A 16720-nucleotide genomic window follows, 5' to 3' on the forward strand; every position below is an offset into this window, starting at 1 on the left:
GAAAACAGTTCAACAAAAAAAGAAAAAAGAATTGGAAAAATAAGATAAGATACAAAATTATGTATTTATGAGATGGGGATGGACAATGGAGCATGGCATTAACTCTACTCATCAAATGCCATGATCCAAACACATGAGAATTCCTACTTTCAATATTTGTGATAAGCTTATACTTCCTCTATCTTTTTCAAAATTGAGGTTTCCTATTATGGACCCTATGGCACATTTTAGAAGGAGCTTTCATAAATTTAGGTCTATCCACTTTCACTCATTCCTCCATCCAATACTTGTTTGGTTTTCAGAATGTGTCAGAAAATACTTCTCTCATTCTAACCTAGTCCAAGAAGAGGAAATGGTTTTGTTTGTTAAATTTTGCCTCGTTTTGTTTTGAAATATGGCAAAGAATATTTAAAAAATATAGTAGAAATTTGTAAGAAAATGATCAAACCCCTTGCTTATCCTCTATCCAAATAACAATTAAGGCGATGCTAAAAGCACTTGGCTTTTGTGCTATAAGCCGGCTGAATCTATCCAGCAAATACTTGTGGTCCTAATCAAACTAATAAACTGTTTGCAAATAGGAGAAAGGTCGAGTGCTTTTAACAGCATCCTTGTGTTTATTGTATGTAAAAAACAATATGGAAATAGACGTGATAGATATTGATACATCATCAAGATGTGTTAAGCACGATAGCTGTCTAAGCTAAATCACTAATCAAAGGAGACTAAAACTCAATAACATACCAAAAAAAATCTGAAGTCCAACAAATATACTCTACCTTTAACAAACCAAATTCAATAGCTATGGATTCCACCTCTCCTGAGAACCAAACCTAAGACCTCCACTGTTTTATAATTTATATCAACGCTATCAACCACTTACTTATGTAAACATCTAGGTTAGTGAAAATAATGTTCTTGCCCGTACAACAATCTGAAACAAGAAAAATTAACCCATAAGAGCTCTATGCCTCCAAAAAGTACAAATTTTGAAGGTATTGAACTTCATTGCAACTCTAATGGTGCTCCAAATCTTAGAAAGACACTACTCATCCTATTTCCATTTTTGCTCCATTTTTGTTTTTCTTGTTGTAACTTTAAGTCCCTGTAATTAGTTTCTTAGTTCAAATATAATCCAGTAAGTATTTAACTTTAAGTCTTCAATTTTATTTTGTAGAAAGATACTTATGTCTTACTTCAAGTTATGCATTTATAATTTAATTAATACAAAATTCAATTCAATTTTTCATAAAGAAACTTTTTATAAATGTAACGCTTTTGCAATCGAATATATTTTTAATCTTTAATATAATTATTGTAATAAATTTTTATTAAATTATAACACTAAAATAATAAGATAGAGTGATTTCGAAGTTTTCACCTTCGAAGTGGAATTCCAAAAATGACCCCAAATTTGGAGAAGATTCCAATTTGGAGCTCCACCCTCCAAGATGCTCTTAATGAATGTTATTGTTAGGGTGGCAATTAGATTGTTGTAGGAAAGCGACTTCTTATGGTGATTAAATCTTTTCATATGCATATAAATATAATATTCTTTTAATGTGAGAGATCCATTTCATATGTTACAAAGTACAAACTCATTTTTCTACCATCATTAATATTTCCCCCCAACTCCCTACCTACTTTTCCATGTGTTATGCTAAGAATTGAGGGCAGTCTTGTACTCTTCTCTCATTAAGATATTCTTTAGAATATAATAGCAAAAAAAGCTAAATATAAATTATCCAACTCTACAAATATTTCTTTTATCAAAAAGGTAAGAATACAACTCAGGTCTCTCTAGTCGATTGATATACATGTTTCCATTCAATCAAATTGAGCTTCACAAACTCGCTAAGTTCATTAAAGCCTCCAAAAATCAAATTCGGAACCCTAAAAACTCATATCTTTGTCACAAACACTTTGGGCAACACTCTTCTTGTTTAGAAAACTTGGTACAAATACAACATAACCTTCCATAATGTAACAAACTTTCCACTAGTTAATAACAAGGTATATATAGACTATGATCATTCTAAAGCAACAAATGAAGAAAAACAAGAAATAGTAAAAGAACAAATCAATCGGAAACAAAACGTAAACTTTGTTTGGCTAACCTTTGTGATCCTTCCTTTGCCAACAATGAAACAAAAATCCCATGGTTGTTCAGGTTCTTCTCCGTCTAACAAGCAGCGTGCGTTTCGGAACTGCAATCGTCGAACACCTCTCTTCAAACCACAAAATCTTTCACTCTAAGTTTGTAGGCTTTGTACATGCTTCTAGGCATATATATGTATCCTCGAACTCGAAAAATCCTTCAACAGATGTTGTTCTTTGAAGTGCTGAAATCGAAATACGTTCCTGTGTTGGCTAGTAGCTAAAACAAACAACCCGTCGCATAACATAACGGTTTCGTTACCAGAGGCGTATATATAGTGAGGATTATGAGCCAAGCTGCCAAAGGATGCAATCAGAAATCATAATATCTACCACTCGAACGAGACCAATGTGCAGACTGGTATGATTTCCTGAATTCATCCCACTGCCTCCTGCTACTACCACTTCTCTCATATGAACTGGGCTCTGAACGTCTAGGACTGTTGTTTCCACTACCTCTCTTTCGCGAGTTCCTGATTTCCTCTTCAAGATCATACCTTGACCTCTGCAATAGATAAAACATGGTCAGGGTTCTAGGCTTTCACAATCACTCACTTGAAGAAAAATAACAAACCAAGCAATTGCAATTATAAATGGATATCTACTGTCTAGGACTCTTTGAGTACTTATCGTTTGGACTCAGTCGTGGTATCAACTATCTAGGAGTCTCAGTAGTTGAGCTCGGGACTCGGTCCTGGCAAGGCATTTGAGGAGCCCATGTATAAATTTTATACAAGTTTCTTTTCACCTTTTTTCTCTCTTCCCATCTAAATATCTGAACTGTGGGAGGAAAAAGAAAAAAGGTGAGCTCGAACAGAGTTTGAGAAACTCTTGAGGGGGCCAAACCAAAGGCGATGGATGTTATATGGTCGAAGGATGAAAAGGAAGGATTTCCACGACCAATGAGGTTTCATTCGCAATTTATCTCCAAACCTTAGTTGAGTCTGAAAGTATTGCATAAGCCTCTCCGATAATCTTGAAAAGCCGGTCAGCATCCTTGTGAACCTCTTCAGCAATTTCCTTCCACAACCTATCATCTCCATTTTCAGATCTTGCCAAGAACTGGCCAGCCTACACAAATGGAAAAAAAAAGCTAGGATCAGAACATCTGTCAAAAATGAAAAACTAAATAGCAAATATAAGATGATATGTAGTATGTACCTTGTCTGGATGATGTCTCAGTGCTGCCTTGCGATAGGCCTTCTTGATGTCTGATGCATCAACGGATGGTTCAACTCCTCTGTGTTCAGATTTGAGATAGCAAAAGAATGTAAAACATGAGAAAACTATGACAAAAAGCAAAAATGGGATAGAAGAACTGGCTGAAAATGGTCAGATAGTAAGATTAGGTAACCAGAACGTAGAAAAAATGGTGTTCATCATCTACCCATCAGTGAATTATTAGGAATGCACTATCACATTACAAGGTGACCATCAACGAAGTCATTCTAAACCCAATCAAGAGCTATACGCATCTCGAACCATGAACTAACGCTTGATGACAATGTTTATTTTTTTAAATTCGCTTGATGACAATGCTGGCTCACTTCTAAATAAGATATGGGGTATTTATCATGACAATATGATAACTTCAAATCATCAAAGTGTGAGTAGTGGATGATTAAAAATATATAAGAGCTTAAGTTGAAAAAACTTACAAGATGAGGTACATATTCAGAGGGATTTCTTTTCTAGCTTCCTCTTCCATGGTGGAGAGCCGTGAACGAGCTTGTCTTAAATCATTTGAACTGCTAGATGATCTACCTAATTTACCAGCCTGGTTGGCCTTATCCTCTGCTTTATTTTCGAGAACAGATACCAGCCTTTGAAGATCACTAGTTGCTTTTCCGTAGTCTCTGATCATCTCATGTAAGGTAGCTCGTCTAGAAATCGCCTACAAAAATGAGGGTAACATCAACATCAGATCACCATGAAAAGACATCGATATAGAGATCTAACAAGGTTCTCAAGGAAGACAGTCAGTGGAACATCTAACGGTACATGCAACCCGAGTATTTCTAATGTTGAAAACACGTTTATGAGAAAAATCATTCAAAAAGCAGGTATTAGAGGTTGCTTTTTAACTAATTGCTCTGTTCTAGTACTTTCAGTTGAAAAAAACATCTCTGTTCTTGTTAAGTGTTAGCTTTAAACTCAGTTCTACAATGATGCAGTTCGATTAGTCCCTAAATTAATTCAAAACGTTACTCTGTGTCGGTTAACAAAGTTTCACCAATAAAGTAGTAACACATACTACCACAAACCTTCGGGTAATCTCCATTAAGAGCTATAGATAGACTGCAATCAGCAATTGCATCCGTAATTTGTCCTATAGCTTGGTATGCGGCAGCACGGTTGCAAAAACAAATTGCGGCAAAAGGACGAGACTCAACACTGCATGATACAGCAGCTGTATAATGCTCAACTGCTTCAGAATATTTTCCTGACTGAAACGCTTCATTACCTGCAGTCTGTTGTCAAGAAAAATAATCATAAGACTAGTAATGTATTACGATACTATTCTACTGCCTTATGTTTACATGGGTAACTCAACATAGCCACAATATCGACAACATGGCATATTACTGACAAACTCGGATGCACAAACATAAGGGGAAGACGAAAAGTGATGGAGGTTTCTGAATTAAGGTGTGTCCAACTCCCAGCTTATTGCAAAAAAAATTAAATTAAATGGATTCTGCCAGGTATGAACCCTTATTGGCAAGATCCATGCACTCATATCATGAATGAACTTGCCAAAAAAAAATGGGTACAGAATCTAAGCTCTTAACCAAACTAAGGACGATTTAAAAAATATTATATATATATACATACATATATATATATATATATATATATGTTTGTGTGTGTGTTCTTGTCTTAGTTGAGTAGCAGAGTACAGAACAAGAAAAAAAATGAGCGTAGCATCCATGTTACATTGAAACAGTTTCTGAAAAATAAAACTTGAAATTATCTTATCCTCGAAAAGATTTAGCTGCCTCTACGCATTTTGTGAAATGGTTTTCTACAATGACTACAAGGGAATAAGGGATAATAATATTCCGCTCATAATCATACAAAATTCAACCGATTGGAATAGCAACAGAAACGGTGGATAGTGTAAATGAATCAGAACTATATTTAACATACCTTGTGGCGTAATAGCTCACGAACAGTAACAGATAATGAAATTGATGATTTGAGAATATCGGTTCCGTCCCTGGAAAGTTTTAGTGAGAAGCATGTCAACAACAAAAAGCGCTGGTTGAAATAACTATCTATAGGAATTCTAACAAAAAAGGAAATAAGAAGTACATCTTACTTTTCCGCAATGGGTCCAACTCGCTCAAGTTTATCAAGAAAATCAAGAGCCTCCTCAAGTCTTCCAAGATTATAGTAGGACTTTGAAATCATGAACCAGCACCAAAGCCTTGTATGAGAGTTCTTAATACTTTCAGGGCCAACAGTGTTTTCTGATTGGACTCCAACATTTGATGAAGCAGAACCCAGAGTCTGCTCACATACCTGAACTACCTCCTCATACCTCCGCATCTACAGAACACGGAAAACAGCCGATATAAGTTTAAGCCAGTTAAATGAAATGCTTGAAGAAGATGAGTTAGTCACAGGAAGTGCTTGAACAGCTATTAACCCGTATCGTATTAGTGAAATGTTGTTAGTTACAAGTTATTAAACAAGCACAAACCATGAAAAGGGCCTCTGCCTTCATTTGAACAATTTTCTCGCAGTATGGCAGTATAATTAATGCCTCCTTGATTATAGTCAACGCACTTTCAGCATCACAAGATTTTCTCTGCTGCAGTAACTCAGTGCAACGATCAATGTCCCCAGCAATTTTCTGTAGGACGAGAAAAACGAAAATCAGTCATTTACAACTATAAAACCCACGAAATCGTCACTGATATCAGTAAAAGTAAAACTAACGAAACGTTAGAAAGCTTAAGAACAGCAGAAGACATTAACTTTGATAGGCTTACAGCTAACATGACAATTCCATTAACAGAGAGAGTGAGAAGCTGAAGTGTAAGGATTCGGTACAAAAAAGCATATCCCAGTAACCAATTGGCTCTCCGGAAATACGGAGGACTGGTTAGGAGTTCGACGGTGCCGTTCAATTTTGAGGTTATTCTTAATGGAGTACGAAGGCGAAACTTGATGGGTACGAGTCCTTAGCATCAAATTCATTAACTGAAGCTAAGCGACTTTAAGTACAATCCAACTCATAAACTAATGAAAGCTAAAAAACGAAATTTAAGCAACTTCAAGAACCGTCATAACTCATAACCTAAATATACTAAATAAGTAGGGGTTAAGTGATTCTAAGATCTTCCATTTTTAGAGGACTACAAATTTTAGCTAGTAAATACTTTTTTGTTCAAATACCATTCCAAGTTTCGAAGAAAAAAGATCGCAGATAGTGAATCAGCACTGCATACAAAGTGAAAACCCATCAAATAAATGCTACCTGAGCTTTCTGTAGACCATCAGAAGCTTCTATAACAACTTTTCTGTCCAAGCATACATCTCCTAACTGGACACCCTTCCTAAAAAATCTCAATGCATCTTCAATTTCTCCAAGTGCAAGATGACAACTGGAAAAAAATTAAGAATAATCTTAAAGGAGATATAGCAACCTGTATGATTGATAAGAGAAATCCAATTTTTGTGTAGTCTGATCGACACCAACTAATAGATGCGTACCAACTTAGTTCCAGAAAACGACATGTATGTGCATATGGCGACTAGAAAGTAGATGAGTATATCTCTTTAACTACCCAATATTCATGTTTGAGTTTACTAGCCTCGAACCTTGCTCCGTAACATAAAAGAATGGATTACTTATTCTAAAACCCACCTCTAATGGTTTTGTAGTTGCTGAAACACAAATGGTTATATTTGGCATGGTTTCTATTGGTAAGTTCTGCCTCATGTTTACTTTCAGAGTGCATTTCTTAACAACTTTCAGTTTGAATCTCTCATTGTCTTGATTTTCATTTTAACTAACTTGATTTAGTTGATACCAACAATGAACGCAAAAGTCAACACTACAAGTTACAATTCTGATTTCTGTGAGCAACGGAAATATTCAGTGGTTCATATGTACCACATTACATGATGAGTTTAGAATGGTGAGTAAACCAAAGCACTACAAGAGCATCACCAAGCGGAAACACTTACTTTGCAGCTCTAACTTGAATTTTGAGAAAGTTGGGATCAAGAAGCATAGCCGCCCTACAATCCTCTAATGCTTCTCTCATCCTCCCAAGAGTCATCCTTGTTGCTGCACGATTGCTATAGCACAGCACCAGAGCATTTAGGCAGCTTTTAGATGCGTCCTTTGCCGCTACACTATTCACTCCACGTGTGTAGTAACTCTCAGCTTTAGACAGATTTCCCTTTGCATAAGCTTGGTTTCCCCTGGTATAAATCAATTTCAGACATGATTAGCCAAACGATGAAAAAAGAGAAGGTAGGAAACAAACTAACAATCAAGCACCTGAGTCGCCACTTTTCACAGGCCTCCTGAGCAGTGTCGACTTTGGTAGCTCCAGAGGTGGATATCTCCTTGACTTCTGCTTTTTTAACTGTTTCAGATTGATGATTTTCTTTAGTTACTTGAAAACTAGATGACTCTTCCATCTTATCACGTCCGGGAGTTGAATGCGACCCAATACCAGAAAGTGGAAAAGTAGGGATTCCAGGAATCACAAAGTTAATATTTGCATTCGAACTAGAGAGCTGAGAATCTTGTCCAACTTTCCTTTGGCTTTTCTTTTTATAGAGCCGCTTCGGTGCTGATGAATTCCCTTGAACAGATGGTGAGGCAGCAAAAGCGAAACTAGTGTTACTAACATTCTCTGAACTTGAAGAAAAACAAAACTCTCTGCTCTCACCACCCATTTTCTTCTCTATGTTTATGCTAGTATTAGCTCCAAATTTTCCCAAACTAGCATCAACATCCGTGTCTACTTTCTCACTTGTGGACCTCACAAATTCAGATTCGGGACGAGAGATAAACTCTTCTGTCGTACATTTGGCACCATCGGATCTCTTAAAACTCCAAGATCTACTGTCATTCAGCTCTCCACATTTCATGTCACCTTCACTGATATTCGGATTTCCAGGTGCAGTCACTGAAGCTTCATTTCTAGCATTTATAGCATCAGTTGATGGAAGTTTAATATCAGAGTTGAAAAACTCATCTGATGCCATAGAAGCTTCTCTTGAAGACCGATCATCGGCTAATGTTTCTTCGTATGGCGAAAAATCCATAGGTGAATAAGCACCTGGAGACTCTGTATTAACTTCAGTACTGCTTTCCCTTGAAACAAAGCTCTTCCCAGGCCTTTGAAGGACTGGGGTGTTTTGCTTTGCCTTTCCTTTTCTTCTGTGTAACTTCGTATCTTTACCTCCCTTTCTAGCACTAATTTCCAAATTTTTGAATCCAGTAGCAAGGTTATCCTGATTCGGTGCTCTGAAGTTAGGAGTCCCATATCCATCTTGTGAACTAATGAAAGTAAAATCTTTCTTCTTTTCATCTCCACCCAAGAAAGGCACACCAGAAGTAGTTCCAACTGATCCGACACCAGGAGCTGCTGACGAGAATGAAGACGATGGCGTAGAAATAGGAACTGAGGCCACGAAGGAACGAGAGGTATCCTGCTTTGGTGCTCTGAATTGGGGTGTCCCAAATCCCTCATGTGAACTCCTATTGTTAAGATCTGGCTTATTGTTAGCTTCATTTACTGAAGGGATTTCGAAATTATTAGCAGCTGATCCAAATGCAGTGGCAGTTGAGGGAACAGAAGCTTCACCCAGCTTAAATTCACTATATGCCACACCTGAATTACCCTGAACTCCTCCCTGAAAAGTGAATGATGGAGGCTTACTGCTACCACCTATTGAGTCGTAAAAGATGCCAGAACCTCCAACTGTGCTCCCAATGTTCAACTTCCCTATCTCACCGAGAACTGTACTAACTGGAGGTCCACCAAAAGAACCAGCACTTGTATTACTTCCAAAATCAAAAGTTTTCTTCTCGCCGAACTGAAAGAATTGACTTTTAATCTGTGGCTCAACACTGCTGTAGCCTTGTACATTTAATTTCTCCATCTCACCGATAAGCTTACCTCCTGGGATTCCATTTGCCGAATCAGTAAAATTCTTAGTACTCGTAGAGAAACTATCACTGCTTCTGGAGTTCAAACTGCCATCTTTAGTTTTCTCGGAACCAACAGTATAATCTTCAATTTTCATTTTGTTCAACTTATTGGGCAACTTATCTATGGTGTTCTGGGGAACGGAATCAGGTAATTTTTTGCTTATGCCAAAGACAAACGTCTTCTCATCGATCTTAGAGCCATCATTAGACTTCTCCGAAGTAGCAGGATCAGACGCTTTGTTTCTGTCTAAAACAGATTTTCCTTCACTACTACTTCCAAATACAAAATTATGAGTTTTAGAAACTTCATCCGATTTCAAATTTACCACCCTCTCGTTCGCTTCTTTTCCAATATTTAACGTCCTTACTGAATCAGATAGAGATTCACCAACACTTTCATCCAATCCACTTGAATTTGAATTTCTCTGACTAACACCAAATACAAAACCCGCATTGTCATGCTTCTCAGAACCCACGCCCAAATTCAAGTTTACCCTATCGTTCGTCTCTTTTCCAATTTTCAGCTTCCTCATATCAGCAGGAAGAGATCCCACACTATCACCTAATCCAGGCATTTTAGGGTTCAACTCTGGAACTCTCATATTAGACCCGAATGCAAAATTTCTAGTTTCATACTTGTCGGAAACCCCGCCAGAATTCAAGTTTACCCCATCGTTCGTCTCTTTTCCAACATTCAGCTTCCTCATATCAGCAGGAAGAGATCCCACACTATCACCTAATCCACTTATTTTAGGGTTCAACTCTGGAACTCCCATATTAGACCCAAATGCAAAATCTCTAGTTTCGTGCTTGTCGGAAACCCTAGCTGTATTCGAGTTTACCCTATCATTCATTCCTCTTCCTATATTCAACTTCATCATCTCATCTGGAAGAGATTTACCCACATTTTCACCTAACCCACTAGTTTTCGAATTCGAATTTGCACTTACCCCATCATAACCGAACACAAAATCAAACTTTTCAGCAGAATTTGAAGCAAAGGGATTCACACCATTCAATTCACCATTACTTGAAGTTCCAGAAGCTGGAGGAAAAAAATTATTATAAACACCAGAATCAACCTTCCGCCCTTTACTAGAAGAAACCAAGTGTTTTCTCACTTTTACAAGTCTAGGTTTTGAAAGACCAGAAGAAGAAGTATTTTTCTCATGTACTAAACGAGACATAGATGGTGAACTAAAACTATTGTCATCTAAAGTTCTTTCATTTCCATTTTGAATTGATGAATCAAACCCAGAAAAAGTATAAGACGATGATAATGATGAAAAGATCTCACCTTTAGGATTAGGGTTTTGGAAAGATGATTGTTTTGATTGCATTTATGAATCGTTATAAACCTATAATCAAAAAAAAAAAACAAAAAAAAAACACAAAATCGAAGTATTGAAATGAAGTTTGAATCGTTTGTAGAACAATCAAATACCCTAAATATTGATGATCAAATGAATAGCACGATACTCTGATTGTTAGGGTTTCAGGTGTTGATTGTCGAAGATCGGTTTATTCCACTTTCTCTCTCTCTCTAAAAAAACTTCTTCTTCTCGTCTTCTGTTTCGGTTTTTGAAGTTTCAATGAAGAGAAAGAGAAGGGAAGGGTTTTTCTTCTCTCTCTCTCTCTCTCTCTCTCTCTCTCTCTCTCTCTCTCTCTACTTTATTATTAACATGACGAATACCATCAAAGGGGAAAATTGACCGGGTAACCGGAACTTTCATTTCTTCATCACTAATTTAGGGTTTCAGAAAATAATGTAATAAACCAAATAAATGTAATTAATTAATAGTAAATAACACTTACCCAAGTTTCAGACTCATAAGTATTATCTATATATCCTTTGAAAATGAGTATTCAATTTTCTAGGGTTTCAGATTTTGAAACCCCAATTTCAGCTGCAAATTCACCGTCATAATGGACATGTAATTGTTTCTCAAAAAAGATGAAATAAATTTATTGGGACATATGTACCAATTTTTATTTTTTTTGCTTGATATGTGTATGTTAAAAGTATTTATTGTAAAAGATAGTATGATATATGGGTTGTACAAAACTTTTTAAGCATTTGAAGTAAATATAGCTTTTCAGAGTACATGAAATACATGTGTATTTGTTCACTTATTTTATTTTTTTGATATGGACTCCAAGAGTCATTGTCCAAATTCCAATTAGTACTTATTACATATCCTATAAACTTGTAAATTTGTCATATTTTGGTATTTGAAATGTTATAATGAAACATTTTAGGACTGCCCCCTCCCTCTGACGTCCAATTGTCACTACTCTCCTTTTTGTGTTTTAAATACAGTTACACCCCCAAATACCTCAAATAAAAGAATGTAAGATTCTTGTTAGGTTGTGTTTGATTCCAAGGAAAAGAAAAAAAAAAAAAAATTTGTTTCTCCAAGAAACATTTCATCTCAGAAAATGATTCCTACTGTTTGGTTCACCAAAGGAAAATAAAGATGTCTCCTTCTTCCGGTTGACACAATGAAAAACTGCGCTGGCAAGGGTCATCCACGGACTACAATCACTGTCGACGCTTAATTTTTTTAAGATCTTACTCCTCCATAGACCGCCCTCCCAGAACCACTTATCTCTCCTTCGATAGTTGAATCTAATAAAAGTAAAAAAAGAAATCACAAATAGAAAAGACTAATCCTAATTTTAGACTCAGATCTTCTAACAACAAAGACCACCTCCTGCCTTTCTGGCTTTCTATTGCCCACTGACCCCATCTCTCTGTCTATTCTCTATCAGTCCTTTTCTTCTTCTCAAGTCTATCCGTCCCCTCTGAATTCGCTTTTTCTTCTTCAGCATATCTGCTGTTATATTAAATCTAGATCTGCAGCAGCAAAACAGTAGCCCTAATTTCCCATCTTTACTACTTCACTCACAAATAAATTCGAAGAGCAAGAAACAAGGGACTACGAAATGTTGTCAAACCAATCTCAATAGCAAACGTATCGTCATATATGTTGGGTGAATCTATCGATAACTTGACTTCATACAAACCCATCATGAGAACAAACTCATTAGTATCGCCATATGTGGGTGAAATTTATCAAAAAAATAAGGATTCAAGCATATACACTGTTAACTGCATATGAGATTCTGAAATGAAATGTACTCAATTTAGATAGAAGAAAAGTGGAAAGCTTGAATGAAACTTCCATTACTCAATATGTAGCAGTCAAAAGAGAAACCAAAATTCTTTATCGATGAACAACGAAAAAAACTACAGCAACTTAATATCTCTTTGATTCTTTTACAGTCATAGGAAGATTCAAAAAACGAAGAGAAAAAGAGACTACCATAGGACCAAAAAGAATGCTCGTTTGATGAACGATCTACATCTTGATATTGAAGTAATCTTGGTCGAAGTGATGTAACCTAACGTAACCATCTTCACCTCCACTTGAGAAACTGTAAAACATAGATGTAATGCCTTAATTACTATCAAGCTCTTCATCAAGTTTTGTAGTTAAAATTTGGTGAATATTTTCGGTTATCTGCTATCTTAACGGTGGTTTTTGCTTCATTTTTTTCTCATTGTCTGGATCTGGCTTGTTTGACTCTCAATTGTCTAACTGGGATGAACCCAAAATCATCCCAAATCAGCCATTCAAATGGGTCAAACAAAAACAAACATTTGGAAATCTTTCTCGAATCAATTCAGACGTCGAGTAAGATTTCGGATCTGTCTTAGGGAAAAAACAAACAGTACCTAAATCGAGAGTTTAAACTGCTACATAATAAGAAAAGAGAGTCACCTTCTTCCATCAGGATTGAATGCCAATGCATTTATAGGCCCAAAGTGGCCTTTTACGCCTCCTATTTCTTCTTGAAGAATCTATTTCCAATAACACAGAAACCAAAAAGATGTCAGTAAAAGTAAAACAGCTGCAGAGTGAGGGCTCACGATACACAACTTTGTATTTCATCACGAGCATTCACCTTGTGGAAGAACTTGGCCTCGAATTTCCCCGCACGATGATCAGTTCTAGTGACGTTTGCTGCATCTTGACCACCTCCAATCACCACCTACCGCAAACCCAGAAAGCGTTATTCAATTAACAAAGTTAAAAATTTGATATGCTGCAAAGTCAGAGATTCTCGAGTGCATACATGATCAAGAAGTGGAGACATTGCAACAGCATTGACAGGACGTTCTGTCACATATGTCTTGATAATGGTTAATGTCCTCGAGTCCCAAAGCTAACACAATCATGAAACAAGCTAATGTCAACACGACAAACAAGGCTGAGTAAAAAGAAGATCCAGAAGAGACCGACTAGTAAAAGTTTTATAAGGGCAATACCTTGGCTGATTTATCGAGGGAACCAGTGAGGAAGTGTGAGCCGTCTTCAGATTTTGATAATGAAGTAATTGTCTTCTGATGACCAGTTTCTTTGTTTGATTCATTAAGCAGCTTTCCTGTCTACAAGTTTGACAGAAATGTACATATAATTCTACCTTCAAATTATATATAGTTCCATGAAAAAAGAACTGTAGAATAGCTAATGCATACCTCAGAATCCCAGATACGAACTACTGCATCTTCACCAGCACTTATTATAGTCCTGTTCAAGGGTCCCCAAACAGCTCTATTGATTCTCCCTTGAGGTCCCTTAATGGTGAGCAGAGACTCGCCGCTCTCTACAAAACAACTTTTATCAGCTTTTTTCTGGAATTATCATTGAAGGGGTAAATAAGCATGTAATGACCTACCAAGGGAAATAAACATGTAAATAACTTCAAAGCTTTTTTGGATGCGTTCTAGTTTCAGTTAGTTTTTCAGATTCCATACCTCATTTTTCGTTTCTAATTGTCTTCACATCAAATACAACAATTCCGACAAATAACCTTCTAATATAGACATACGCACTATGTTTTAACTTTCCCATATATCAACACGTGATTTCTTCATTCATCATTCATGCAATCAAAGTTAAAGCAGTTGTGGTAATATTAGTAGAGAAGATAACTGTTCCTAAAACTCTTCGGATTACTGGTCAGACTCAATAAGAGTATCAAAGCAATACTAGAACTTGCAAATAAAGTTAACTAGCAAAAAAATGCTGCAAGATTGGAAGCAGGAAAAAGATCTAATAAAGTTGATGCTATAAAAATAAAAGGTAAACTGCAAACAGATAAGTTGTGGATAAATATTATGTTGAGACAGTAAAGAAGGTGAAAATAGAGAAAGTAACTAATTAAACTATGATGTGTACATGAAGGTTAGGTCATTTTAGCAAGGAGGGAAATGGATAAGAAACATACGTTCACTAGGATCTCTTGTGATGCGTTTCACATGAATGGCCGAGGACAATTCCATGAAGGGATCAGTTGTGATCACAGCAAGCTTATCACCAACTGAAAAATCTACCGCTCTAGCTGGAGAATCGAAGTTGAATGAGAATAGCTGGGTTCCAGTCTGAACATCCCATAGCTTTGCTGTCTGATCAGCACTTCCAGTAATAAGACGCTTGGAGTCCCCTGAATGATATGAACATATATCAGTATATATATAATCGATTTGCTATGCAAAACCACGAGGGCAATTAAAAAGTATTGATGAGATAGTCATTGGTAACAATTGACCCATTTAGTTTATCATAATTGACAATTCATAAGAATAACAGTAATGAATTTTTCGTTATGAGATCTGTCCTATGGAAATTGAACTCCTAGACCTCTTATGGTTGAAGATTTAAATTGACTAAACGAACGATGGGTTTCCACGGTGGTTTAACTTTAAGAGCGTCAATAATATGTCTTGTATTATGGTATATACAAGTCGAGCTTTATAAGCTTCATTCATCTCGAAGAGCTAAAATCCAATTAATTTTAGTTATCCACAATCTCAGTTAGACCCTAGAAAACTGTTCCAACAATTACGATCTGCTCAAGCTTCTGCATATAAAACAAAGCATAACATACCCAGTTACCTGCAGAAAAGATAATTATTTTACTTTACACCACTGTGCAATCGACAGTGCTGTCAAGGGAGCAGTTGATTTCACTTCTTCTGTAAGCTTATCCGTATTACCAAAACCTTACGAAATAGGTAATGCTGATAATTTCAACTGCCCAATGTGTTTTCACAAGTTTTCTGATCATCAGTTCATCAAACTAACTAGGGTGAACAAAACGGGTCGAACAAAACCAAATCCAGCCAAAACTAAACATTTTTCCGACCTAACCAACCCGAACTCCGTCAATTTGGTTTTACTTTGGCTTGAGCATTTTGAAGCCATTCAAACTGATAGGCCAATCCTATGCCATAGATTAGTATAAAACAAAACTGTTACAAGTTTATAATACTTTTATAATGAACGATTTACAATTTCATCTTAACGTTAAGTTGTTAACACGTTATAAGCTTATATTATTTTTGTAATAACAATATCTTTGAGATAAGAATATAAAATAAGCAATTGGGTGAAACTCATGTGCCAAACCAAACTAGGCCGAACTTGGACCAACCGAACCGAGCCAAACCAAACTAGGCCGAACCATAAATTGGTTTGGCTTCGGTTGAGCAAATAGGCAACAGACAAATCACCCCTAAAACTAAAACCCTAATTCTATAGTCGTAAGGGTATGTTTTTCTAAATTGATCTCCTCCAAAAATACAAATTTATGAACACCTATTCAAGAATCATTCAGACCCCAAAAAAATCAAAATTGAATAGATAGTAATTGAATTCCATACAGAAGAATACAACTTACTGGAAACATCACAGCACCAAACAGCTCCATTATGGCCTCTGTAAGTACCCAATCGTTCACCATTATCAGCAAACCAAACTGTGGGTGTATGATCTTTCGCACAGGAAAACAAAAGATCTCCTTCTCTGTTGTACTTTAGAAACGTAAGAGGCCTTTCATGGCCTTTCATCAAAATTGGCCTCATTATTCACTTCCAAGAAGATCCAGAAAAACCCTAAAACATTCACAACAAGTAAAATTAAGGAAATATGAGTTAAACATAAACCTAATCTTAAACCCTAGAAACATACGAAGAGTATGTGTGAAAAGAAAAACCTGAAATTTGTAACGAAAGGAGTGTATTTCGTCGATCGTCGTCTACCTCGAGCAGACGGAAGAATGGGAGAATTAGGGTTTAGAAGTGATGGGGAGTGGTTGCCGTTAATTTCTTTTCTGGACAAAATTTTGGAACAACCCCCTTGTTTATAATCATTAGACGTTTTGGCCCCTCTTGTTATGTCTCGTATGACTTCCAGATTAATATATCATAACTACTGTGAACTCAACACTCAACCATTTCAACCATTTATATAAGCTACAACCAAACAATTTAGAATCCAACTAGGACTCTTAATTAGACTTTAACTAGGACTC

The 16720-nt window shown here is 36.4% G+C and overlaps 2 protein-coding genes across 9 annotated transcripts; both read right to left on the reverse strand.

Annotated features, from left to right (window-relative positions):
* Positions 1–1922: 1922 nt before the first annotated feature.
* TPR16 (Heat shock protein DnaJ with tetratricopeptide repeat-containing protein) lies at positions 1923–11396 on the reverse strand. 8 transcript variants are annotated; one of them, XM_086644457.1, is made up of 13 exons: positions 11156–11396; positions 10638–10698; positions 7676–10385; positions 7357–7596; positions 6644–6770; positions 5864–6016; positions 5480–5709; positions 5308–5377; positions 4422–4628; positions 3816–4051; positions 3319–3397; positions 3091–3228; positions 1923–2662 (listed from the first exon to the last, which is right to left on the reverse strand). In XM_086644457.1, exons 2-13 carry the CDS (start codon positions 10678–10680, stop codon positions 2471–2473), a joined length of 4425 nt encoding a protein of 1474 aa, XP_086500583.1. In that variant the 5' UTR covers positions 10681–10698; positions 11156–11396; the 3' UTR covers positions 1923–2470. The 8 variants fall into 8 exon arrangements, with proteins under 8 accessions (XP_086500583.1, XP_086500582.1, XP_086500584.1 ...); XM_086644456.1 differs by having other exon boundaries at positions 10785–11157; XM_086644458.1 differs by lacking the exon at positions 10638–10698.
* Positions 11397–12503: 1107 nt separating this feature from the next.
* On the reverse strand, positions 12504–16673 carry LOC147540346 (eukaryotic translation initiation factor 3 subunit I-like). The gene is made up of 9 exons (XM_086641166.1): positions 16403–16673; positions 16088–16301; positions 14636–14851; positions 13884–14011; positions 13674–13793; positions 13481–13570; positions 13310–13396; positions 13126–13205; positions 12504–12778 (listed from the first exon to the last, which is right to left on the reverse strand). The coding sequence occupies exons 2-9, from the start codon at positions 16269–16271 to the stop codon at positions 12703–12705; spliced, it is 981 nt and encodes a 326-aa protein (XP_086497292.1). The 5' UTR covers positions 16272–16301; positions 16403–16673; the 3' UTR covers positions 12504–12702.
* Between the last annotated feature and the right edge of the window lie 47 nt (positions 16674–16720).

Source organism: Eschscholzia californica, unplaced genomic scaffold (genome assembly GCF_041429995.1).
Source record: "Eschscholzia californica isolate CP2 unplaced genomic scaffold, dmEscCali1.0.p SCAF_5, whole genome shotgun sequence".
NCBI lineage: Eukaryota > Viridiplantae > Streptophyta > Magnoliopsida > Ranunculales > Papaveraceae > Eschscholzia > Eschscholzia californica.

Bases quoted from the DNA above. Each gene is read 5' to 3' on its own strand.
- TPR16 (XM_086644454.1), bottom strand. From the start codon at position 10,680: ATGCAATCAAAACAATCATCTTTCCAAAACCCTAATCCTAAAGGTGAG. The intron at 5,710-5,863 runs GTTTGTGCTTGT...CGTGTTCTGTAG, and splicing joins AGGCAGAGGCCCTTTTCATG to ATGCGGAGGTATGAGGAGGT. The intron at 5,378-5,479 runs GTAAGATGTACT...AAAACTTTCCAG, and splicing joins GTTGGACCCATTGCGGAAAA to GGACGGAACCGATATTCTCA.
- LOC147540346 (XM_086641166.1), bottom strand. From the start codon at position 16,271: ATGAGGCCAATTTTGATGAAAGGCCATGAAAGGCCTCTTACGTTTCTA. The intron at 13,397-13,480 runs GTATGCACTCGA...GGTTTGCGGTAG, and splicing joins TGTCTCCACTTCTTGATCAT to GTGGTGATTGGAGGTGGTCA. The intron at 12,779-13,125 runs GTGACTCTCTTT...TATGTTTTACAG, and splicing joins TTCAATCCTGATGGAAGAAG to TTTCTCAAGTGGAGGTGAAG.